Source organism: Haemaphysalis longicornis, unplaced genomic scaffold, assembly GCF_048455015.1.
Source record: "Haemaphysalis longicornis isolate Haplotype H1 unplaced genomic scaffold, Haemaphysalis longicornis Haplotype H1 scaffold_8, whole genome shotgun sequence".
NCBI lineage: Eukaryota > Metazoa > Arthropoda > Arachnida > Ixodida > Ixodidae > Haemaphysalis > Haemaphysalis longicornis.
The window spans coordinates 194,208,419-194,235,530 of record NW_027526445.1 but is presented as its reverse complement, the minus strand read 5'-3'; the positions used below and the strand labels follow the sequence as shown (position 1 = coordinate 194,235,530).

Sequence of the window (27,112 nt, the reverse complement as noted above, 5' to 3'; positions counted from 1 at the left end):
GTTGAAAAAAGACGCCATGTTTTTTAACATGCAGTGCCATTTATTGTAGTGTTTTCTTAGAGAGAAATCAACATAACGTTTGTACTGAAAGTGATTGAGAGCTTGGTTAATCGCTCTGCATGTGCTTCACTGAAAAGTAACCGCAATTGCTGACCGCGGCGGTAGAATTTCGTTATTTTGTTCTTCCCTTAGGTCCCCCTCCATCTGAGGCAGCGCGCTCGCCCGCGTATTTTCTCTGCTCGCGTGTCTTTGCGCAGCTTGTCGACATAGGCGTGCGCAGAGTTCTCAATTTGGGGGGGCAAAGTCTTACCGCTGCGCCCCCCCCCCCCCCCCCCCCAGAGCAACTCCCGACCTCTTCTCACTGAAGGCCTTGCGGTGCGAACGCAGTGCAAAGAGGGATAGTTATAAAATTTTTATTTCAATGTGATGGAATTGCAACACACACAAAATATTTCTGAGCAGAAATTTTACTTTCATGTGTTACATCGGCAAGGCATGGGGCAAATTTGGCGCCCCCTTCAGTTGATTAGGGGGGGGCGGCCGCCCCCCCCCTTCCCCCCCTGTGCGCACGCCTATGCTTGTCGACACGTATTTATCGTCTTAGTTGTTGAATTGACGCTTATAAAACGCCAAAACGGGCATAATCACGGCACAAAAGCCAAAAAACCGGCTGATGACGGCTGGTTTTAGATATGGACCGGCAACCGGTCCGCTGTTTAAAAAACCGGTCGGGCCGGTCCAAAACCAGGAAGGTGGCAACCCTATGGCAGCGACGAGCGAAAATGATTTTACACGACCGCCCCCGTCGGCCTGCGCAAAAAAGGAAGATAGAACCCCTGCATACACGCCCTCGAAGAAAGCTGTACAGCCGATTCAGTTTGTTGTGGACGAAGAGCAACCGAGGCTGCAGCCACAAACGATGGCGCTTGCCGTGGTATGAGCCAAAGCATATCTTCACATAGTTATGTTATCGTCCGTCTGACTGTTAATTACTGAAGGGAAAATTCAGAACACAAACGTTGACGTCTAGCGTCTATGCCAGACATAGACGCTGCTGTTTAGGCCCTAAAAACCACCTTCAGGGCGTCTGTCGGTTCTGTCTGATGGCGCGCTCGCGCCGCTGATTACGAACGAGGCGTCTGTTGGCGTTGACTTATCGTGTTGGCGAGCCGGTAAACGCCATCACGGTTAAACTCCCTGTTGGAAGACTACGCTGTTGGGACGATAGAGTGCCGACAGAGCTTCTTATTGGCCCCACAAACGCCATCAAGGTTAAACTCCCTGTTGGAAGACTAGGCTATTGGAACGATAGAGTGCCGACAGAACTTCGTATTGGCCCCACAGGCGTGCTGTGAGCCCAACAAGAAAGTCTTGTTGGAATTTTTGCCCGGGGCATAATAATACGGGAACAAATTCTTAGGTAAATTCGATTTCGTTGAGGACACCGATGCCTCGCGTAAAAGTTTTATTTATAGGACTACAAGAGGCATTTTGTAGCCTTTCCTTCCCGTGCACCCAGACATCGAAACGAACCTTGTGATACACTCGAAGCAGTAGATTAGTGCAGAGTGGAATTTAAACATTCAGCACGTTTTGTTCAATTTACGAACAGCAATTTTAGAGCCTTTCCCCTGGTCTATGTGGAGAGTTCATATTTATTCTCTCAACGGGCGGTGAAATAGTGCAATGTGCGGTTTAAACATTCAGCCTGTTTTTGTGCAATTTTGCATGCTTGCATTCACACACCGTTCTTTTAGGCACCCTAACGATAAGGTGCCGTGGTAACACCCCAATCGAGAAGAAATACTTTTTAGCACCCCTTTAACGGTCGTAGCACCCTATGAAACTGTTGATTACACCCCTGAATTTTGGCACCCTCGAGGTGGGGTGCCCGAGCAATATTTGGGTGCTTGAAAGGTGCAAAAAGGGTGCAAAATGTTCAGTACACCCTCCTTGCACCTTAAAGGGTGTAAAAATGTTAAGATTTACACCCCTTAATATGTGGCACCCTCATGATTGGGTGCCGGAGCAATGTTTTAGTCCTTAAAAGGTGCAAAAAGGGTGCAAAATGTTGAGTGCACCCTTTTAGCACCTTTAAGGGTGTTAAAAAGTTTAGTGTGTGGGTGAATGCGGGACACACGCTATCGACTGTTTGGACGGACACGACGGTTGCTTCCCACCACGACGCCTTCATGCGTGGTCTGTCGACAGGTTTGAAGCAGCCGTCAGGGAAAGGACAGCGCCTGATTGTAACGCACATCGGCAGCGAGGACGGCTTCGTCAGTGGTTGCCTGGATATCTTTCGGGGTACGAAGACCGGCGACTACCACGAGGAGATGGACGGCACCCGCTTTGAAAGGTGGTTTGGCGCCGTTTTGCCGCAACTGCCACGAGGTAGTGTAATTGTCATGGACAATGCCTCGTACCACTCGCGGCTGGAAGAAGCAGTGCCTACGACGTCTTCGCGCAAACAGGTCGTTCAGGACTGGCTGACGTCCAAAGGACTTGCTTGGGATGAAAAAATGCTTAAAAAGGAGCTCCTCAGCCTTGTGGCCTCTGTAAAGACACGGTACATCAAATATCGTATTGACGGTGCAGCTGAAAGGGCAGGATGTATTGTGCTTAGGCTCCCACCCTACCATTGTGAGCTCAATCCCATTGAGCTCATATGGGCGCAGATGAAACGAGGTGTCGCAGCCAGAAATGCCACATTTAAGCTGGCAGATGTAGAGGTGCTCCTGAGGGAAGAAGCTGCCAAGGTAACAGCTCAACACTGGGCAAACGCAGTTCAGCATGTGATCAGCATTGAAACAAAGTTCAGGGGAGACGGTGGAGCAAGTGCGCATGTTCAACCTATTATAATCCATCTGGATGAAGATGACATGGACTCCGACAGTGACCTATCTGGTATCGAGTCCTTTGAAGATGTGTAAGGCAACCAGCTATTCGCCAGTGCCGCCTTTGCCCCTTTCAGTTAGTGTGGAGTGCGCAATTTAGCTTAAGTAGGTGTGTTTCCATAGCTGCAGGAGCAAGAAACTCCATCAGACAGCAGAGAAGACCAGACATGCTGTTTGTGTGCGTTATTAAGACTTCTTTCTGGAGTTAACTGAGCAGCCTGTGTGTGCAGCGTAACTTGTTAATGGTTGATTGCTTTGATATGTAGCTATGAGAATCAGAAAAGACCATTGCAATGCTTGGTTTGTAATCTCATTTGCCATTACTCAGTGTTGTCTGCTCTGTCGTAGACTCAACAGTGATCTTCCAGCATAACAGTGAGGGCGGCAGAAGCTATTTCAACAATCGATGCATGATATCATTTGCTGTAGTGAACCGAGCGGTGTATTGTGTGGTGCTGGCTCAGGACTGGTTGCCTTGATATGTAGCTATGATAATCAGAAAAGGCTGTTGCAGTGCTTGGTTTCTGATTTCATTTGTTGCCAGTGTGGTGCAGGAATTAGGCCGAATGAATGCAGTCCTGACAAGACACTGCGTGGCAGACGTATCCATAAAAGAAAATTGTACATCTCGAGCTAGAGGAAACCCACACTGTTCCAAACTATTTTCTGGAAGCAGGGCCACGCCTGCACTATGCGATAGTTTTTGCTGCACAGGGAGGATGGCTATTTGCATGTGTAGCATGAGGTGTGTGCAAGCAGAGTCAAGCGAGTTCGCAAATTCACTTCAAGCAGAATCATCTGCAGTGTGTGGCTCTACGGCTCCTTGTGCGACACTATATAAATGGCTATAAAGGCAAGTTTCACCTACAGGAAAAGACGCTAGCTCGAGTTTTCACCCCACGTTTTTTACATTGTTTGGACACTTATGTGTGTATTGGATGCAGAAACAAAGTTGCAAATTAAATGCCTACGTGAAAGCATGTAACTGAACATTGTGTGTCCGTGTGGCTGGCTGAGCCAAGTTGTCTTCTTGTAGAACATTGAGAACAAATAAATCTGTTTAAGTGTCTTATTGCTCGTTTCATTTGCTATGCATAATTCAGCAGTGCGTCTGTTTAGCTGTCTGAGCCAAATCTGACAGGATACAGCAGTGAGGACAAGAAAAGTTGCTTCGGTGTTTTATTTCTAATTTGATTCTATTTAGCTATCTGCTGTCTTACGCAGGACTTAGGATAAATAGGTTTTATCTGTTGCCTACTCCACTGGATAAAATGCAATGTTAAAAACAATCCCCAAAGCTTTGGGAAGGGGAAACAAGGTTGGTTTTAATCGATCCTCCCATGTATGGGAATAATTTCATGTAGTGCATATTTGGCGAGATTATAAATTTCCTCCTGAACATATTTGCCTTTGCGTAGCAAGAAAAGTATGATATGCATTGACCAGTTTCAGTGCAGCGATGTGTACCATATGTGTGGTTCCATGCATCAACTCAACCGACATGTCATCAATCAGTGCAGATCACTACGTAACCCTTCAAACAGACTTCATTGCCTGTGTTATGAAGTGGGCATCAATTCATGTTCTGTCATTGTGATTTACACTCCTAATATATGTGTAGACATTGCACGAGTTGAGTTGCGAACAGTGCTGTGGCAAGCAGCAGCTTGCTATTTGACTTGGAGCAGCGAGCTTCTCGCTCCAGCGGCCACTTGTGACGCAACAGTGAGAATGGATGAAATGCTGAGCTGTTTTCCACCCTGAATGCTCTATTTTGAATTTAGAGCACGTGCATGCAGATGACCATTGCAGCAGCAGCTTCTTACTTAAGAGACAAACACAAGGCGAGCAGTGTCTATATAGCTTCAATAATGCACATCTCATGCAAGAATTTGATTTGGTGAACAATATGCATGCGCATGTGTAGAAAAAGCTGAAAGGTGGTTTATTTGATTTCAGTGCTGCGTTTCATGTCTTCACATGCATTGTTGCAGCTGGTCATACCGGTGAAATCTAGCTAATGCAATGTCACTATCGCGAACCACAGCTCATTCACAAAGCATAAACGGGACAATGAAATTGAACTTACAGTGGTAACACTCCTGTGGAATCTTAATTATCATAGACAATGCAAACTCAAAGCAGATGCCTATTCGTATTTAATTCACAAAGGTTTTTGTCCGAAACAACAACTTAAGGCACTCCAACAAAAAACAGGCGACAAAAACATACTTGTTGCAATTAATACATTTAACAATGGTATCTCAGCGTAACCGAGAAACAAAATAGAAAAGGTGGCATATTAAATCCCATCACGTAGCTAAGCTACAGCTCGTACGCATTCACGGTCAAAAAGTGCGAAAATTCTGCTTCTTGTATTTGGCAACTTGATCACAATTTGGGCGAATACGCTTGCGCCCGACATGGACTTGGGACACACGGCTCGACATATATGCTTTCACGAAATGCAGCGCGCGCCGTCGCGTGGCTTGCGTTTCGCCCCGTGCATACTGACCATGGCGTTAATAACTGCTGGCGTAATCTACGAGAAATAAACAAGGAGTTATCGCCCCCTGTCGCAGACACTGGTGCGATAACGTGGGTAGCACAGACACAGGAGGGACTAAACGGTAGAACGGTACTTCACGCTCAAGGCCAAACGCCCGCACAGGATGACGACGACAGCTTCGTATCACACAGCGTACTGCAGTAACTGCAGCGGCGGCTGCTTACCGGCAACGCGAGCGCTCACAAAGCAGAAGAAAAAACACCGTAGCGATTGTCATTACCGAGCATGTTAAGAACACTGCACACAACACGCAAACAAGGAATACGACTGAACGGCACTAAAAATCGTCGTCAGAGAGCCCGACGACGCCGACGGTTTGACGCGAACAGCGGAGGCGGCCATTTTGGTAGAAGTCCGGAAGCGCGGAAGAACATGTTTTGTGATTTCTGCCGTGAGCGCGGCGTGGAGGCGGTCTACCGCGACGTCACGTTGATACGGCGACACCATTGGCTGGAAGGGGGTCCTTTGATGAGGAAAAGCCGCACTTTTCTTGAGTTGTATCCGAGTATAGTGCGCGCCTTCCCACTACTATCTCTTCCTCTTTTGTCGCCCTTATCCCCTGAACCGCACTCCCCCAGTGCAAGGTAGCAAACCGGGCTCTACACCTGGTTAACCTCCCGGCTTCTCCGTCCTTTCTTCTTCCTCCCGACCCGTAGTCTTCTGCAGGAAACGCCGCCGCCGCCGCTACCAGGTTTCGCTACGTGTTTACTTGAAACTGCACTGCACGAGGCGTGCAGCAGCGGATGGCCGTGGCTGCAAATGCGGCTGTGGGCGCCACGCTGAACTTGCCCTACGCCAATGCAGATGATCAGCGAGCTCAGGCCCCCTTTTTCGCGCCAACAAGCTCCGCGCAGAATTCGTTTCGACGAGCACGGAAGAAAACTCATCGATGGGTGTGACGTCATCGTTACCCGCAGAGTGTAGTACATATGCCGTGAGAGCGGTCCAAGTACGGCCCGGCACCTCACGTCATCGGCGGCGCTCACTCCCGACTGCGGGAAGGACGGACCACAAAGAACAGGTGCGCTCGGGCCGTCGCAACGCAGCGCCCGGGCGGGCGGGATGGGCCGTCCGCCCGCGGGGGCTGGGCGGGGCGAGGGCGGAGCCGGGGCTCAGGGAACCGCGCCGTGCTTCTCGCTCCATCGGCATCGGCCATCGCGGCATCTCCCGGGCCGGAAGCGGAGGCCCCGACGAGCGCAGCTCAAGCACGGCCACGGCCATGGGTGAGCTCCTCCCGACGACCCAAGCGCGTCCGCCGCCGGAACCACCGCAGACGCCGCGTAGTGCACCCGCCCCGCTGGCTGCGGCTGCATAGCCCGTCTCTCTGCGCTAGAAACGCCGCCTCGGCCACTCGAGCTGTGGTGAACCATCCACGGATTTCTTGCGCTACGTGCGCCCCGACGGCAGCGCGCGCATCCCCCGGTGAGACGACGATACCTTATTCTGACCTCTGACAGCGTTTACGTCACCTAAACTCGCTCCGGAACGTGCGCCGAGCTCTACGACGCGCGTCATTCAGCCTCAAACTACGCAGCATTGCACGCTCGATTAGCCAGGCGTGGAATCTGACGGCAGCAGATCGCGAGCGCACGTTTCTATCCCAAGGGCGAACCCCTGTATCTTTGCTTGCCGTGATCTATTTTCAAGTTGCATTGACAGCAACGCTGCCAGTGAGGTTATGTACAAACAGAATTCCAGCCGCAGAAGGCATAAATGCGCACAGCGGAACAGCTCCATAATGTATCCCGGCATCTGATGCAAGCATGTTCTGCACTGACAGTTTGCACTGACAGTTAATACTCGACGGGGTATGCGTGGGCCAGACCCCCGAAAACGACCAGAACTGCGTCCCTTTCCATTTGTCTTTTCTGCACCATCTCAAAACCATGCACGCAAACTTTCAAAGTTCGCCAGTGATTTCGTGCCTAGAAGCGTGTGCGTTTAACCCGCCGCTCGTTATAAGTGCCCTGATGCGCATGGTATACATATACGTTACCTTGGGGGCCAACCAGCAGAGGTTGAAAGAGAGCAAGGACAGGCTGTATAAATACTGGCCCGCCCGTCACCGCGGTATAGGGTGCACGCACTGCAGCAGCCACTGTGTGTACTGCGTGGCTGCGCCGACTCCTTTTGTACGGTTGGACAGGCGCGCAGACAGCGGCAACGCGGTTCGCTTCGCTCTATGCCATCCCTGCGAGCTATGCTCTGCTTCAAACGACCGCAGCTGGAGTGACAAAATTTGCTCCGCCCAGGCCGATATTTTATGCGTGAGGCGAGGCGCATGGTGTTACCGTGCCAGCCAGGCCGGCTGCGCGCTTCTTGTGGAGTAGGAAAAACAATATGACCAGCACGATGTAGTGACAGCTTGCACTAGGTGTGCTTCGACTGCATTAGAAAGGAATTCCTCGATTTTTTCTTTTTTTCGCGTAGAGGCTGCTGTGCTTACACTAACCTTCAACGTGGGGATGAACGGGTGAGCGAACTTGGAAGACGGTGCACGCTCTTGCGTTTTTTTTTATGCTTTGAACGCGTAACCATGTCCTCAGCGTGAGCTTTCCAAATGAAGCTCAGCGATTATGCAAGTGGAAACGATCGCGAGGTGTGTATGCGGGTGTTTACGGTCCACTCACATGGGGCGACGAAGACTACACCGATGATTTTCACGTGCGCGTGTGTGTGCATGTGCACGAAGCGGGAATCATAGAAAAAACAGAACAAACGCTACGCGCTTGGTTATTAGAGAACAGTCGACTGCGCAGAACAATTTGTAAGGCCACAATTCTTGATTGTATCGGGCTTAACGCGCCGACGCTTCAGGCGGTGAGGCGCGGCGCAGCTCCGGATAAATTTTAACCACCTGGAGATCTTTAACGTGCGCCTAAATCTCGAACTTTTATACAATAACCACATCACAAAGTCCCCCCTTATGCCACGGGCACTTCTGGGAAACGTGTTAGAAATTTACATTGCATACAATGCCTCACCATGCCTTAAAAAGTACAGTTCTTTCTCAGTGAGCGAGGGGGAGGACCTGCAATAATCGCCGGCTCGTGTCATTTCATGCACTGCCCCGATTATTTCCCGAGTCCGCTTGCTCTTCGTTTACAGATAACGCTGCTCTGATGAAGCAATGGCGCACATCCATGGTCACAACAGTTGGTGGCCAAATGACCCGTTGTGCCGTTACGCGCATTGTTGGCGTGCTCAAAGGCGTCGTTCATTGAGGGAACTCCCCGTCGGCCCGATGTATTTCTTGCCACAATTCAATGGTATGACGTAGACAACGCACGCAATGCAATCTGCAAACCACGTGCCCCCCTTCCCCCGAACAAGGGGGGTCTGTATTGGCGGGGAGTGCGTGCCAAATGCTCCGCCGTTCCGTGCTACGTGTACATCCAGGGATGGATATGGATGATGCTTTGCCATTGTAATAGGCACGTCGAGTATCCACACACAGGGCAGTTCCGAAAAAAAAAATTACCGGTAAGGATACAGGAAACTTGCAGGAAGCTGGTATTGTGAATACTTATATACGTATACCTCTGTGCATTGCGAGTATCCATATTTCTACCGCAACCTAATTTTGCCGCAGGTATACAGGCCCCGTAAACAGTGCCGGATTAAGACATTTCGAGGACAGGGGCTAAATGCGTACTTGAGGCCCTGTTCTACGATGGCGATGATGATGACGGCAGGTTTAAGACGCTGTATTTTTTGAAGCGTATACAATCTGCGCTCGCTGACTAGTGATAAAGTATACAACATTTTTGTGAATTCAATAAAGTAATTCCTTCGTTTGATTTGTAATGTTATTTGACGGCCACTGTCTGACGTACACGTTATATGTTTTATTCGTCAGATTGAAATTCATAATTATTCGAAATTCCACGTCAGCTCGGGCCCATCAGAAACGCATTTTCTTCAAAACAAAGAACATTTTGTCAAGCTTCCACTTATAAACGCATAAAATTCAACGAAACATATGTACAGTCGTAACCTCCAAACATTTAATTAACCAACATAATCATACATAATGATTTCACATTTAAATGAAAGTTTACATTCAATACAAAAGCAATCATGTCGGACACAAATTTAATCCCTCGTGTTACACAAACAACTTCCTTTCCACTGTATATTGATCGAAAAACAAGTAAGAAAACTTGTACGAAGATAAAACATCAACAATTTGAAACGCCGTATTGCGGTTTTTCAAACCCACGAATAGAAAAAATAGAATACCAAACAAATACCGAAATAGAAAAAAGGTATCGTGCACAGCAGGTTTCTTTCGATTCACACGATTGCTAAAGCATTCTTGCCAAGCTTTCAAAAGGAGCGCTCAGCGTCGCAGTTGTTACTGGCATAGTTAGGTATGTCATTAGTGCAATGGAGACATTTAGTAAAACCCATACAATACCTTTTTTGCTTCAAGATTTGGAGCAGACCTCTCTTGACAACTGCAGCTCCCCATGGGAAAGAAATGGACCAAGTTCAGCGGAGAAGAGGGAATCACGGTCGCCCCTTTACTAGCTCCTCTAATCTGCTAGCTTGATTCACCAGGTGTGTAATCGGAATGAACTTCCTTGAGAAGCGCTACGCAATAAAATATCTGGCAGAAACTGGTCGCAGATTTCCCATTCCGCAACGTTGTGCTGAAGTTGTCAACAAATACATTAAACTTTCCTATATTGAACTTCCTTCTTCCGCATGTCCTGATATCTTCGTTTTCTTCTACCGTCTTTGTTACAGTGGAGTGAATGTGCGCTCACGCTGCTCTTAGTTCAGTAGGTTTGTCCTCATTTCAATAAACGGTTATTGGGGTAGCGGAGACCTCACAAACCCGTCTAAAAATTTGACAAGTCCACAGCCATTGACCCGTCTAGACCAGGCTGCTGGAGTGCAACCGTCGTGTCATCGAACCGCTCCAAAAATCTCATGCCACGATATTGCTATGAATGGCGCTACCATCTTGGACATCTCCTTTCGAATAGAGCGTGCTCATCACGAGTGTCGCAAGTTTATGCCTTTTCGTTACCCTGTGGGCGCAGACAAGCTTCCGTGCGTCGGAAATTGTTTGCCGTTTGCGTGTCCTCGTGTTCGAAAGCCTTTTCAGAACCAAAGGTTGTCCTCCTTGGTTGAGGCTGTTTAGAAAGCAGCTTCGCGTTTTGGCGATGTGGAAAAGGAAACCTACACTTTCTTCGCTACGCTGAAAAGTTCCATTTCCTCAACGCCGCAATTCATACGCTTTACGCGCCGGCTAAATTTTGGGACTGGCAAAGAACGGCCAAAAGATTCTTGTCCTTTATGGGAGCTTCAAGGCCCTTGTACTTCCCTTACATGTTGCTTGCATTGTCATAGACTGACCCCAGTCGTTGTTACTGGAAAATATAGTTTCCACCAAGAAAAAATGATACAGTGAAGTCAGTTGCTCACCAAAATGCGATTTGAACAACTCCAATGCATCGCTCATGCACATCCCCTTGCAGGGAGTACCTAAGCGCAACAGAAACGCCCTGCGCAAAAAAAAAAAAAAAAAAAAAAAAAAAAAAAAAAAACCGGAGCCGCGCTCGGGGGTCGCCGAAATGAACCCGAAGGCTGTAGTCATTCTATTCTATTTCGCTATTCTATCGCCCATAACCCGCTCGCCACGAGCCCCTGCCAACGACGCCATCACGTGCAGCAACGCGTGTTTTCGAAGCCAACGTATATATACCAAGCACGCTCAGCAACTTTTTCCCGAATGGTCTACTGGGGCCAACGCCTGAAAGTGGGGGCCCGAGGATGCAGCACTCGTAGCCCCTAATCCGCGGGTTGGCGAATTCGGCTGAATTACTATCGGGTATCTAAACATACAAAATAACATGGCGCCATCAAAATGCCCCATAGGCACACAAATAGTTCATTGGCCGTCAGATGCCTTGACAAAGCACAGAAATTGCATCCTAAGGACGCATTTAGGAGATACGCGTGCCCATGGCGGCCCCGCACTATACATCAGCGTGTTGTGATTACTTGTGCACGCGCGTCGAACTTACGCGCAATTCCATCGAGCCACGCACACGCGCACATGTGTGCGTCTATGAACCATTTAGGGTGCTCACAAGTAAGTTTTGCTATTTTTTCAAGAACGATCGTGACAAAAATCATGCCCGATATTGGTTTCTGTACAAAGGTTCGGATTTTAGCCTAGTCTGATTTTAATTTCTGAGCGTGGTTCCAGATATGATGTCGCCAAAGTTGGGCGTCAAGTGTGCACCCCTTTCAGTTATCAGATCGTTCCGAAGTTCTTGCCGCTATCACTTGCCGGCGTCGGCTTTTTTTTTTTTTTTCACTTTGTTCTCTGCGTTCCGTGTCTTACTGTTATTGTCTTTGCTTGGTTCCACTGTCAGCCACAATCAACAAACTTTTAGATCCTTGAAAATATACCGACGCCAAGGACTCAGACGGGTGCACATCTATAATATTACCTATAGCCATGCATGGTACAGTGTTTCCGTTTGGAACACATGTTTGGAACACGGACCACAATAGTGGAGCTGTGTGCGCCCACATTATATTTACTGGCCCAAGGCCTTGGCCTCGTGTACAAGACATGTCTCTGCACTCGCATTTTGCATAACATTTCTAAAGGTATATGTTATAAATCATATTTCCCACCACGATCCTGCCTCTCCTGACGGTATGCTTGTGATCCCGGAATGGCACCTCAGAAGTAAATGCGATTGCTTAGAGAAAAAAAAAAAAAAACAGTTGGCTCCAATCCACGCTGGGAACGTGGTTGGAAAGCAAAGCTTTAAACGGCACCCACAACAATTGGGCCCCCATGCGCCGTCATGCGTCGTGCCTCGAATTCGCACACGTGGCTCTACAAAGAGCGAAACCAAAGATTCTGCCTAGCCGGGATTTGTGTCAAAAGGCGCCCTCCCCTTCGATCCTCAGCCGCGGAATCTTTCTCCCCGTCTCCACGTGTGGGCGTAGCTTAGTCGCTAAGACGACGGGTTCACGCTGCGCTTTTCTTCGGGCCCAGGTTGTACCTGCAGGATTCGCGGGGGTAACGTCCCGAACGCAGCTGCGCCGGCCACGGCCGGGCTAGATCGGGGAACGAGCCCGGCCGTGCGTCGGCTGAAAGAAAACAGAGAAGAGCGCCTTTCGAAGGGGAAGGAGGACGGCACGCGCCGCTACTGCGTCATGCTACTGACTCCCCCTCACTCTTGTTTCACGTGTTGCCTCCAAAAAGCGCCCTCCCCCTCCCCAACCGCTGAATCAAAACCAGCGTCTGTCTTCCCTGCCTCCACGTGTGGGCAGACAACGGGCTCTCGCTCCACTTCTCTTCGTGCCCAGGTTCGATCCCTGGTGGTTCCATGTAGTTTTATTTAGCCTGGTTGGGGGTTTCTTGTGCACACACATGACGAAACTGTTGGCTGGTAGATGTAGAAAGCTTTGCTTTAAGTGCGCACAGTGAAACAGATGGAATGCGACAGCTACTTGTCCTGTCAGATGTGTGGAAAAATCATTTCAGGGGCACTTCAAAACATTCGGCTGACTGGTATTTCTTATTTGCGAAAATGCATCCGCGATATGCACGGGACAAGCGCTTCCCTGCAAGACCTCAGCTGCGACACCACTGAATTCGGCGGGAAAGCTCGGCGGGACCTGGCCACGGGAGCTCCGGCAGCAGGCGTTTTTTCAAGTCTGACTATAGGGCGAAGTTTGGCGGTGGTGATCAGTATAGGCAGCTGGTGAGTTCTTCCACGTTAACAACTGCAAAGCTGACCCCGGCAGTTGAGGGCCCTCACTTAAGTGTACACAGCTCGGTGGTTGCAATGAGTATGAAGAAGTGGCAGGCTCGCTACGGAATCGTCACTACGCATAAGCCTGCGGGTGTAGCCGAAGTTCTAGGGACTCTGCAACACTCCATATAAACGCTTTTTTTAGGGTATATATAACGCGCCAAGGCTACGCAAATGATGAAACGAGCCGTAGCGGGGGGCTCCGGATTAATTTTGACCTTCAGAAGGGAAAAGGTTTGGGCCTGTTGGTTCATTATCACACAGAAAACAAGCGCTATTTAAAAAAAACTGGACGAGGCGTGGACGGGACTTATAAACACGTCTGGCTAGCATGAAGAGAGGAGAAAGGAAAGGGAAACATCAAAACGATGGGCAAAACAAGAAAGAACAGTGACGTACCGCCTACGACAAGAAATCAAATTCAAGTTTCGATAAGGGTACAGACTGCCTGCTGACGAATTGATCCCCAGACCTTGCTATCTCTGCCGCTTCCACAATTTCTCTTGTCAAGCCCGAGCGGTGAAAATACAAGACGGTTGTTTGGTCGTACATCCCATTCTAAAAAATATGTCTCGGGAAACCCGTGTCATCCTCTGTACGACCAAACAACTGTCTTGTATTTTTACCGCTCGGGCCTGACAAGAGAAATTATGGAAGTGGCAGAGAGCAAGGTCTGGGTATCAATGCATCAGCAGGCCGTCTGTAGCCTTATCGAAACTTGAATTTAATTTCTTGTCGTAGGCGGTACGTCACTGTTTTTTCTTGTTTTGCCCATCGTTTTGATGTTTCCCTTTCCTTTCTTCTCTCTTCATGCTAGCCAGACGTGTTTATAAGCGCTGGTTCTGCAATAAACGTCTTGTTGAAAGTTTAGCGCTTGTCCCGTCCACGCCTCGTCCAGTTTTTTTAAATAGCGCTTGTTTTCTGTGTGATAATTTTGAGCACCTGGACATCTTGGAACATGCAGCGAAATCTTGAACACATGGGCGTTTTCGCTTCTCGCCTCCACCAGAAAAGCGGCCGGGAATCGAACCCGCGTTTTTCGGCTCAGCAGCATAACGCCTTAGCCACTGAGCCACCGCGATGGGGGGTAGATAAACGCTTTCATTATTTCCTCCGCGTCTGGAAGCACTGTCAAAGCTGTATTTACCAGCACCGTGGAGCAGCACCGCACGCTGGTCGCAGCACGACTATCCGCCTTCCGTTTCTGCTTTGCCTTGTGACTTTTTTTCTAAAGTGGCCATCGGATGCGTTTATTGCTGCCACTGAAAGGAATCGGCCCATAACCTCTACATTGCTGCAACGACGTAATTCGAGCGCTGAAAGAACGCCAACCCTCGCGAAAGAGAGAGAAATCGTTTGAGCAGGTTTCCAAGTTTTCTGCTGGGCAGAGACTTTTGACTGAGGTGCCTTGTGAGCCCCTATTTTAAGTACTAGATGTGTTTGTTCCCTGTGATCTGAAAGCATCGAAGATTGAGAAAAAAAGCTGAAAAAAGGGTTGGAGGGTCTCTTTAAAACATTGTCATACATCAGGGTTTTAGCTTCAAGGGGACCGTGTTTCTGGGGCCATCACATGGCTGCGCCGACATGACTGTTCTATTGACAAATCAGGCTGAGCACACCAGAAGAAAAGCCACTGTGTGTGCGAGTATGAGGAGGAGGGCTAGTCAAATGCATGCCGTATTTCACGACTGAATTGCCTTGTCGCAACTCTCTCCCGCACACAGAACTAGTGCGCTATCAGGGACATCAGCGGGAGATAAGCGAACTGTCTTGGTGATTGATGACTCGGCTGGCGGCCGTTGCTCCGGGGGTAGGGGGGAATTAACGAGCGTCGTGTGCGCCGTTCTTGGCCTCGTCGGCGGCTGCAGTTGCTCCTGTCCGACACAGCCGCAATCCGCCGGGCCCTCGTGGATCACAGCCTTTACCCGAAAACACTGATATGGCCTACTGGTGCGTATACGCTGCGAGAGAACCGAAACACCGCGTTAATTGCGGCAGAATGCGCACCTGCGCGAAAAGCGTCACCTTCGTGCATGAGGTCACTTCTACTGAAGCCGCGGAAGTACCATCTCAGGCAGCAACGCTATTTTAAGAGCGAAGCTCTTTAGCAAATCGTAAGTTTTCGTGTTCGCAGTTAAAAATACCAAGAAATTTCCGAGCGCCCGAACTTGACCGCGGGCCTCGCGGCGACCGCCCAGCAGTTAAAATCCTGGCGCACGTTCGTCACGACAAACATACTACCCGCTTAAAGAGATTGGCCAAGGCTGCCTCGTCTCCCCCCCCCCCAAAAAAAAAAAAAACACCCCAGAGCAATCGTGGCAACACTTTCACTGTCGCAATCACACTGCTCACGTCACTCGCTAGTTACGGTTCCGGCGCACGTTCGTCACGCCATACCCACTTGGAGATATTGGCTAAGATTGCCCGACAAAAAAACACCCCAGCGTAATCGTGGCAACACTTTCACTATAGCAATCACACTGCTCACGTCGCTCGCTACACTCTAAGCTGGGTAACCCTTAAAAGAGGTATACATTTTCGAATTTTTGTAACCTATAATTTGTAAGGTACAAATGTAACCTATATCTTCGTAACCCTTATATACGTACACACGTAAAGGTTACTCAGTAATGGGTTACTTTGCCGCTTTCAGCATTTATACCTTTATATAAGTTACATCTACCGCCGTCCAAGGCCACACACCTGGAAGGTGTCATGTTGCGCGCCAGGCGCGCTTTCGCCGGCGCCGCTGTGGCGACGCCCCGAAGGCGCCTTTCCCGCGTGGTAAACAAATATCGCGTTAGTGGAAGACGATATGTGCGACCATGCTGTCCATTGCGCCGTCTAAACTTTTGCGTCTGGTGTCCTTTGAATAAACTGAACTTCGTCCCTTGAATAAACTGCCGGCCACACGGCTGGGGCTAAAAGAGAAGTTACTTTTATAATTCCTATAAATTGCGGTGCTAAAAAGCTTGAAAATGTTCTCTTAATATACATGCATTGCATTACCTGTCCGATAATCGTTCCCCAAGTTGTCACCCAAAAACGCTTAAGCCTTATAAACAGGCATAACTAAATTTGATATTTGCATCAGCTTTGTGCCGTTTAAGAAACCAGTATCAAACATACATGATATGTCTTTCGGTAAATTGCGGGCATGAATTTTAGCTTTAGTTAAACAACATTAGGCTTTAGTGAAACCAAGCTTTAGTGGAAACATGCACTTGATAGCATACTTCAAAAGGACGCCAAACTTATGATAACATAGCCTTAAGCCAAAAATTTTTGTCTGACAACTTAGGCCACGATTATCAAAAGAGAATTGCAGTACATGCACGCATATTTGCGCATTTAACAGGAGCACATTTCCAGAAGTTTGGCATCAGTAGTTTTGAACATTCACATTTATTATTATGAAACACCTGTGGGCTATTTATTAAAAAGCAAAGCTGCGAACCATCCCAATGTAGTTGTCGTTCCTTAATGAGTATTAGACGAGTGCGGATTCCTGGGCGAACTGGTGTTTCCTATATTGCTTTAGACTTCCAGGTAAAACTCGGTTTATTCATATATCCTTATTAAACCTATTTAATAAATGTTGCGTGAACAGATTCACAAACATGACCAAGTATACGATTCTTTACCTCAATATTTGCACAGATGTATGCAAAGTATTTCGAATTGTTTGGTACTACAATTGAACAATTTCAGACGAATTCGAGTTTGAGCTACATTTATAAGATGGTTCTCAGAGGTGCACTTTCCCAGTACAGCGTTATTGTCATGGTTCCCCACAGAAAAAACGCAGATTGCGGGAAAGTAGAAAGAACATTTATTACAAATTCACTGTTTCATACAAAGCAGTGTTTATGGCTATGTTTCCTACATTCTCTGTTTCACTCAGAATCTAATATTACAATTGGAATTCACTTGTCTTTACGAATCCATCTTTACACTTCCCTCTTTACAGTTCCTCCTGAGTTGTGATTCCCACGCCAAGTTATCGTTTTTTATGCAGCACTAACAAGTTTCTAGGCCGATTGCAATATGTCTTTTGAACAAACTTTAAATGCGATTTATAATTTCCTGCATGAAAAAAGGTGCTTGGAAAAATTCAGAGATAAGCTTCGCAATTTATACGTAGTACACAAGCAGGCACAAAATCAGGGCACGCTGAAGATTTCCCCGAGGTCATCTGAATGACTTGTTCCCTGCTGCCGCAGATGGAGGCATATATGTGAGGGGCCGTCACTTGGATTTCCCCGCCTTGAAGAGCCATCTACAGAAAATTTCAGAAAAAGAACAAAATCCAGTGCAACCATAAGCCCCTCACACCAAATCACAGGCGTGTGAAGTACGAAAAATATATTGCACGAAAATGAAGACGGAGACCAGAGAATGAAATGAAAGGCCACACCAGAGAAGGAGTGATTTACGGCCTTTCAAATAATTTCACATCATTTCAGTAATCGTTACACAGAGAAATTTGGCCGCATTGTTCAGAACAACGCGAAGCCACTATAGTCATACCGGCCAACCTTCCCGAATTTTAATCGTGCCGTGTTCCTGTTTATCTCGCGAAATGTTTCTGCATGCTCACCCAGAACAGGCAGAAACTTTGGGCTACGATATAAACTGACATACGTTTGCAAAAGAGAAAGCAAAAACATTTCCGCGCCTTCATGTGGAATCACTAGTACACGCAACAGAGCGAACGTCGCACTAAACCCAGGAAACGTGCTTTCACGATGCTGACGCCGTCTGCGGCACATTTTTGGCTGTACTTAAACATCTGCCTCCCCCCCTTGTACTGGCAGTTTCATTTTGAACAAGGATCTCACGTGGAAGCCGAAACGTTTTTTCAGTTCAGTAAAGTGTTCTTATCCGTGGATTCTTCCGCGGCTATCAGTAAAGAGGAATCACCAACTCACATTTTTTCTTCGTCCAGATGTGTTGTGGGAGAGGATACATCTAGAACTTGCACCGATCTTCAAGTGGCATTCCCAGGAGGTCTGTACCTGTAATGGCTCGAATGGTTATTTGGGTTAAAATGTAATAGGCTTTAGATCTGGGCAGTTGGTATACATTAATAATGAAAGAACACCTCAAACTTGACAAGACGAAGAAAAGAACACAGCACAAGCACTCACTAAAAACTGGAGCTTTCTTAAAAGCTCTTTCCGAAAAAGAGTTCTTGTTGGCTCTAGAAAACCACGCATCTTATAGAATAGCTAGAGTTGCTGAAAAACTACAAAGCTCCATGTTGAGGAAATCGTTATGTGAATTCATAACGTTCATGTATTAAAGAACTGATAGAAAGAGTCACTAAACATGTGGCAAAATAAGATACGAAATATAACATCGCAACACTTGAAGAAATGCCTCGCGTTTTTACAAGTGAATCATACTTTTGTCTGTGCAGGCCTGGGTGCCACCTTTACAACAAACATTTTAATGAATGTGTTTTAGTTATTGCATTTTCATACCGTTGTCAGACTTCATTTCAACTTGTGTTATACGGAAGGGAGTCCTGGTTGTCAGCTCAAGGAGCACTGCCTGCAAGAAAAACAGTGGTGCTGATAAGTCATAGCATAGTTAGCCATATGCAACCACACTTTTCGAACAGCCAGGAACCGATGAGGGTGCAGCACCCATTTTTGCACCTGCAGCTGTCTCTGTGTAATTCGTCGCAATTTCTGTATCATCAAAAAACACCAACAATCAAACAGCCTGCATGCTGGCTCATACATACCACCATTCTGTAAAGTCGCTTTACTGCACTACACTAGGATCATGCAAGACAACCATTTGCCTTGCAATACCACGCGAATAAATAAACGACTGATTTGTGCGAATGAGAATAATAAACCCACTTACATGAAAATGGCCCGCTGTCTCAAAATGACTAACACCAAATTTACCCACTCGAGGAAAAGAATTACAAAAATGAAGAGTGTTGTACACATGAAAACTTTTTATTGTGCGGTAGGGCAAACTTTCACAAAAAAGAGGCTTGTGCAGGAAAAAAGTGAGTTTAGAAATTTCGGGCAGCATTTAGTGGACTACTTTTCTGTGGCACACACCTTGTGTTTAACCGGATGTATTCTTAAAAGACCAATAAACTAGACACCATTCCGAATATATGCAGCGGGAAAAATGAATATTTCCCGACGGCTGAAACAAAATGATAATATATCCAGAGAATAGCGCGATAATATAGGATTTAATGGGAAAAAATTCAAATATTCAAGCAGAGCTACCTGACAATTACATGGGCCAATAACTCATCAAGTACGCCCGATGCAGCCAACAGCTTAAACAAAACGCTCAACACATGACGAAGGCGCGCAGAGGAGAAAGCAGGTCACGAGCTTTCCCGATCGTCCGCTCTAGTCTGACGCAATGAACGCAAGCCCGTGATTTCATTCAATTGCCGTCGCGGGCAACAGAAAACGTCGAGCGAAGCAACCAGTCGGGTAACGAAAAACCCTCTCGAATGCTGCAATTTCAAATTGAAAAGCCCCCAGCGAAAAGCTACATCCAATGAAAACACGGAAACCGTTACGGGAATATACTCACCGAGTTCGGTTTCACTGGCGCCTGGGCATTGGTCCAACATGCGAACTTGATGCTGGTCGTAGAAGAACGAGCCGTGTAGCGCTGCCAGTCACAAATGGGCTCGCCGCCGCCTCCGCGACTCACGCCGACAAATAAGCCTTGTAACAGCAATCCTCGCTTCATCTGAGGGGTATCACAGCGGTAAAAAGGCCCGAGTGGCGCGAAAACGCGGCCACGGGCCTGCGGGCGCCGCCATTTCTCTATAGATCCCGTCATGCAACGGAGAAATCAACGGCCGGCTAGAGAGAAGGCGCGACGAGCATCTCTTATAGGTTACAGGGCGTTTTATAGGTTACAACGTAAAGGTTACATGTCAGATTTTGTTGATGTAACCTATAAATCATTAATGTAACCTATAAACCGCTTTTAACTTCACGCTTGTAACCCTTAGAATGAACTGGGATAAAGAAAACATCAAAATGGATCCATTGTAACCTTTATTTTATAGGTTTCTTCCGTTTAGAAGTTACATTATAGGTTACAAGGATTAGAGTGACGTCTCCGACGCACGTTTGTCAAGCATATATACCAGCTTATAGAGAGCTTGGCCAAGCCTGGCCAAAAAAAAAAAACGCCAGCGTAATCGTGGCAACACTTTCGATATCCAATCCCACGGCTCGCTTCCCTTGATGGCTCCTCTCAAGGTATAGGACTGTGCGTTCGTCATTCGGATGCGTCTTAGAAGTGCGCCGGCTACCGGTTCAGACGCAGGGATGGGTCGACCGCATGGGTCGTCCGCACGCCCGATGAGAAGGCCGCTCGCCTAGAGGCTCGTGGCGCTGGGGTTCGAGAACGGAAACGAGTCTGTAGAGCCAACAGGGATCACTTGGCCACATAGCGTGCCAAGAGACGTCTGTGGGCCCAAAAGACCGAAACGGTTCAGCGCAACCAGGCGGAGGTGCGTGAGCGGTACCGGCAACGTTCAGCCGATTCCGTTGGTCAGCTCCGTCGGTAACGGGAGCCGACTCTCTGTTCATTAATCGTGAGGGGTGAAACGTGCTTATCCACACGCAAAGTTTAGTGTCCAATTATTATAACATAAATATCAAGGAAGCTAACACTTACACCAACAGTGATCAAGCAAAGGTCTTTGCGGCAACGAAGAAGAAGCAAATCGGCTACAATCGTGGACTTACCGTCGTTATGGTCATGAAGGTTGCGTACAGCATCGCTGCCTTCAAGTCTTATGCGTTTGTGTGAGCTTGCTCCATTTTTTGCGTCTGTGCTTTCGTGTGTGTGTAAACAACTTGGGAAAGAGTGCAGGCCTTCTCCTCCGAAACGACTACAGCTGTCTAGCCGCCGCCATTATGACGGCAATCGCTGACGGCAGTCGCTTATGGCGGCAATACCCGCCGCCTGAGTGGCTGCACCGAACAGCAGGTGATTGCCACTGTAACCACGCCATGCCGCCGTGTATACGGTCTAAATGTACATTTCCAGCATCGATATAGTTGCGAACATGCAGAGGGAAATTTTAATACTCCAACCTTTCTTTATGCTATAGCAGTTCGGAATTCCGTCAAGCACGGAGTGCTTCCGCTGTGAAGGCTATGCTCTTTCGCTTATGATTAAAATGCGGTGGTCGCAACGTGCCACGTACCATGCATGTCAACCCTTTACACAGCTCAACTACACAAAAATAAATGGAGGTGCATAACGTAGTTCAAGCGTGAATGGAAATGCAACTATGCCATTAAAAATGCTGGAGCTCATGTTAAAGCACACCGGAGGCAATGGTGATATATGTGCAATTAAGGCTTACTGTAAGCGCATAAGCAAGCAACAGCACATTGTGCAGAAAGATTGAACCCGAGATGAAAGACACCGAAAATCTAGTACCATCTCTACACTGACGTCTCGAATGCCTTCGAACGGAATGTCATTCGACTAGGGCTGGGCGTCGGTTAAAAATTTCAATCCGATTAATCGGTAGGCTTTAATCGGTTAATTAATCAATTAACCGGCTGTATTTCGTTTAAAAAGAACAATGGTGAAATTTTATAATAATAGTAAAAATATAATAAGTATTATCAATGTTCTCCTAGGCCTTTTGTTTTGTTGAGCGTGTATTTTGCAACCGGGCATGTTCTCAGCTTTGTCTAGTGGTTTGAGTGAAGAAAAAGGAAAGGAATTGCACTGGGGATAGTATTGAGCTCGGCAGGGAGCTCGCCTGCATACAACTCAGTGCGGGAGAAGAAAAGTAGCGGGGGGGGGGGGGGGGGGGGAATAAAAGAATAGAGACGAAAGGGAGAAGAACCCAGAAAAAAAAATGGCTAAGTCAAGCTAGCACATCGCAGACATCCCAGATGAGCTGAGCAGGTCATAATCATGGCGCTCATGCGTGCGAGATGCTTATCACCGCCTTCTCCACTCACACTATTTCTAGAATCAGGAACATGGGGACGCTCCGTTATTGCAGGAGGCGTCGATTAACAGCGGTTGACAGCGGTTGACAGCGGTTAACAGCGGTCGACATTTTTTGTATTATGTGTATTGGTATTTAGAGTAGCCATTTTCCAGTTTGTCTTGGATATTAGCGTGCGGCATTAATCAGTGTACACTATCCCCGAGCATACTTGCATCGTTTTTCGCTGTGGAGTAAGGCGGGTTTTTGAACACAAATATGATCGTCAACATGCTTTTTCACAATTTAACCAATACAGCCTTGTTTCATTTCGCTCATGTGACTTCAACCAATCAACTGATTAAAAATATTAATCGCGACTAAGGCATTAATCAAGTAATAGATGAAATTAATCGATCAATCGCCCTCCCCTGTATACATTCGACTCAAATGAGGGGCTTCGCAGGCCATTCAGAACGCGTCGTGCTCCACTGCAATTTCTATGGAAGTTAAAAGCTTGAACAATCACTCGCCCTGCTGCATGTGTTCCTGCTGCCGCCGAGTTCTGTTTCCGTACACTGACGTAATCAAATTTAGGCGCAGTCTCTGGCAGTAAAATGACTTCAGATTATAAATAACGCAAGCTTTGACACTAATTTGGCGGCATTTAGCTTAATTCTGAATGGCAATCAAGCCTTCTAAATGCTTTCAGGCGCATATTTGTGCTGTCTGGCCATATCGATATGTCGCTTTTCGCACTGGTGTTAAGAGTAGGGAGTTATTGCATCTTGATATCATGACTTTGGTAAATTAAAAGTACACGAAGTCCCACAATTAAAAATGGTTAGCCTGAGAAGTGGCTGAATGGCAGACGAAACATTGTCACCGCCCCCAAAAGCGCCCACCATGACCATCATGAAGTACGCGCTTATTTTACGCTCACCAGCGGTGCGTCCAATAGAGTAGCAGTCCCAGAGAGCTGCTCTCGCACTCGCGAGTTGTGAGTGGCGCTCACTGCGCGTGGGGCTCGCACTCACACTGGCCAGTCCAAACCGGTGACGAAGCTCACTCATTGCTCACTCATGGCTGGTATGGGGGTGTGTGAGTGAGCCTGCCGAGCTATGTTCGTGCATCCCGGAGTCGGTGTATACTGTGGTCTCATGAGCTTTCCCCGAATGAACTTGAGCCTGATTGTATCCATAGTTTTGGCAGAGCAGAGTTTTTATGCATGCGGGGTCGCTGGATCGGTGACATGTCTATCACGGCGTGCAAAGGTTTCCTTTCAAAGGGGTGGGGGTGTCTGTCTTTTCTATTCTGTCTGGGGACGCCTGTTTGGGGGTGCCTGGTGCCTGTTTCTTTTCAAAGGGGGTGTGATGGCCCCCCGGATTTTGTTTATACATCCGCTTTTTTGGTGCTAGGAGCTGAGTGCATTGTTTCTCCGATTTATTGAAATGCGCTAGGAACACACAATTTGATGACCTATTCATCGTCATTATCACCAACATCCTCTTTAGGACGACTGCAGTCCCTCCGAGTGACCTTCACCCGTTCCCGTCCTGCCCTTCCCAAGTCCATCCTGTGCTCCGAATACTGTTATTTCATCCCTCCGTTGAGTACATGGCCGCCCCCTTCTTCTGGACCCGTCTATGCATGTTCATTCTGTTCATACCCTTTGCTAGTTCGTCTCACGGCCAAAATTGAGAGGTTGAGAACTGCCTTATATGCTGTCCTATAGTGATAGTGTTTCTTTCATTTTCTTTGGTGCGGGTAAATTTTAGGTACGGCAGGCTCTAAAATATTCTGGTCATGATCAGTGGTTGGACGAGTCTTATCGTTTCTTTTCTCTTTTTGTTGCACTTTCTTGCTCGGACGTTCTGCTTACGGGCAATAATTGGTTAAATATTTTCTGCTTATGGCGATTGTGAGTTGGAAACCACCCGCCTGTCTAGAACCCCGCCGAGCATTCTTACGTTATGGTGGCTAGAAGGGGGAGGTGACGCCAAGGGCCGGTCAAAAGCGATGCGCCTGTTCATGCCTGCAGCGCACGGTGGCGCTGCTTTCCGTAGTTCGATGCCTGCCTGGCCGCCCGCTCTACGACTCGGCGCGTGACGGAAGTGCAAACCAGAAGTTCGCCGCACGCGCAAGCGTAATTTTACTAAGCACACAAGTGGTTTTAAGTGGCATATACGTCGCAACTTGCACTGAGCACTTCGAAGCGTTCTATTCCGATACGCATAAGCCAATCCCGAACGTCACGCATCTTTCGCATCCGGCTTCCATGTTGGATTCCATGTTTCCCATTCTGTACTCGACGTTAGTTTAGACAAAATACAAAGACGAGACATGCATACCATTTGCATGAACACACAAAGCTCGAAAACCACCATTAATTTTTTTTCAAGCCTCATAGTAACGATTGCACTGCAACAAAAATTTAAAGGGCCTGCATCTGCGACTACAGCGCTTTCCTTTAACTAGTAGAAGGAATTGTTCATTTTTGGCGTACATTATCTCTTTCCTTTACATATCTAGACTGCGAACATTTTACTGAGAGCAGATACAAAAATGGATCAAGTTTGCAACTAGGAGGAATAACAGTAAAGGTACTGTATTTTCTTTTAAAAATGCACAAACATCAAGGCTGAACTGTAAAAGAAATGGAAAAAGTTTGAATTTGAATACTGCGGTGTTCAATCTCAATGACAAAAAAAATTAAATTGCTACGTCTTAAACTACGCGTGTGATCAGGTTTCAACATATTTTACACAAACACGTACGACGAGTGAAAAAAGTACGTGTTTATTTGCACACAGCAGCGCTTCCTCATGAGAATGAAAAGAAACTAGTTCACTCTGCCAATACAGCACTCTTAATTGTAGCACCACAGGTCTTTTCTCGATCACCACAGGTCTTCCCACCACAGATCTTTTCTTGGCGTTTGGCGTTAGCAGCGTGCTCACCTTTTTCGTCTAATCCTTTGCACGGCATCAGGGAATCCACTTCCACAAGCAGCTCTTGCGCCATTGCACTGTTAGTTACCTCTACGTTATTCACTAGTGTGGCTTGAACGAACATTTTCGCTTGAACACTGCACTCGATTGCAGTGAAGAGAACGACTATTTCGAATGCGAGGTTCTGGTGATCTATGGTACAAGAGAGAGAGAGAGAGAGAGAGAGAGAGAGAGAGAGAATATTTTTATTTCTCCAGCAGAGGCTGATGTGTGGGCGTCGCCACGTGGAAGGCGTCCCTAGTCCGGGATGCCTTGACTTCGGCTGGCCGTCCGTGCTCGGGTCACCAACTTAAGCTGGATATCCGGGTCCGGGCTGGCCAGGGAACCCCTCCACTGCTCGAAGGTTGGGTTGGAAAGGGGGGCAAATCTGGAGTTCGTTGGCACTCCCACAGTACGTGGTAGAGGGTGCCAGGCTGGGGACAGTGAGCACAGAGGGAAGAGTGTTGGGTGGGGAAGATGAGGTGGAGGCGGGTGGGATGTGGGTAGGTATTCGTTTGGAGCCGCCGCCAAGTTGTAGCGTCCTCTCTGGAGAGGCGCCAGTGTGGTGGTGGGAGACGACGGCGAGTTTGCCAGTAATGCGCGAGAATCTCCGTGTAGCCACTGAGTGGGTGGGGTTGATCGTGAGGGGGTATACACATTGGCCACCGTCGGCAATGGCTCGGTGTATCATATCGCGAGCCGCGGCGTGAGCCGCTTCATTGCCGGGGATGGCGGCGTGTCCAGGAGCCCAGACGGTGCGGATGTCAGGGGTCGTTGAGCAGTTTTTGAGGATGTGAAGTGCTGATGAAGAAATTCGAAATCTATGGTACAAACGGTAAGTGCTGCAACATTAATGTCAGCACCAGCAATCCCGTGCTTCGCCAAATAAGCGCTTCGCGGTTCACATTTCGCGATATCAGACACGGTTGCGGAGTCATTGGAAGGGCTTTTGTCTCCATAGGCGTCTTATAGCGTCTGTCGTGCAAAAAGGCGACGACGCTACCATGGCATAGCGTCGTCGCCGTTGCAGGTAGACCGGCCGTAGACGTCCTGTACGCTTTTTTCTGGGGTAGTTTCTCTGATAAATACACATAGACGTGGGGATAAATAGTAGGGATTGCATCAATCGTAATTTTAGGTAGATAACGAGAAATTTTTACGCAAATCAGGGCATCGGCGACGCTCTCTATTTTAGGCCATAGCTCATTAAGCTCTGGATTACCGCTTTCCGTACTGACAGGAAATTAGTTTTCAAAAATTGACAAACTCAGCCGGCCTACAAGGCACAAAGAAACACGTATGCGAACTAATAAACAAACGACGGGACGGAAAGCACATTTCAAACGGGGCGAACGCGCTTGGTCACAACGCCCATGGAGTGTCTTAGTAAGTATACTAGAAGAAACTGCGCTTCGTAAGCCATGTTTTCATGGGGGTCCATGGGAAGACCCCCCTTTTTGGCTTGGGCATGGCATGACGACTGGATTCTTAAGCGGTTTTCGGGATTTGCTTTCTTCACTATGCATTAACACGTTTACGAGCTACACGCAAGCCGAAATCGTCCCTGTTCTCTGGTAGCCGTGTTCGGTGAAACAGCAGGCAGAGCGTGATCGCACCTGACGTTGCTCATGCCGCAGTCGAAGGACGCATGACTGAGGGGGTAATATGCCTCCACGAAATTTGTAGCTGTCGAAAAGAAGAAACAAAACGTACTTCGACGAAGACAAGATACGACCACAAGGATACGACAGATACGGGCGCTTGTATGCGTCCTATTTTGTCATCGTGCACGACTGTTTAACGCCACGTTTCCTTTTTTCATGTTAAACTAGTTTTTGGTCGGTGCACCGGTTCACCGTGAAGGCAACGTTTTAATAGGCACGCTCAAAAAACTTTCCAAA

The 27,112-nt window shown here is 47.7% G+C and overlaps 1 protein-coding gene across 2 annotated transcripts in view; it reads left to right on the top strand.

Annotated features, from left to right (window-relative positions):
- The first annotated feature begins 6,501 nt into the window (after positions 1 to 6,501).
- The window catches only part of LOC144149941 (paired box protein Pax-1-like), a 96,607-nt gene continuing 75,996 nt past the window's right edge, over positions 6,502 to 27,112 (top strand). The window contains exon 1 of one of the 2 annotated variants that reach the window (XM_077681686.1): positions 6,502 to 6,689. In XM_077681686.1, coding sequence (XP_077537812.1) covers positions 6,529 to 6,689 — 161 coding nt within the window. In that variant the 5' untranslated portion in view covers positions 6,502 to 6,528. The remainder of the gene's footprint in view (positions 6,690 to 27,112) is intronic. The other variant, XM_077681687.1, reaches the window with a different exon arrangement.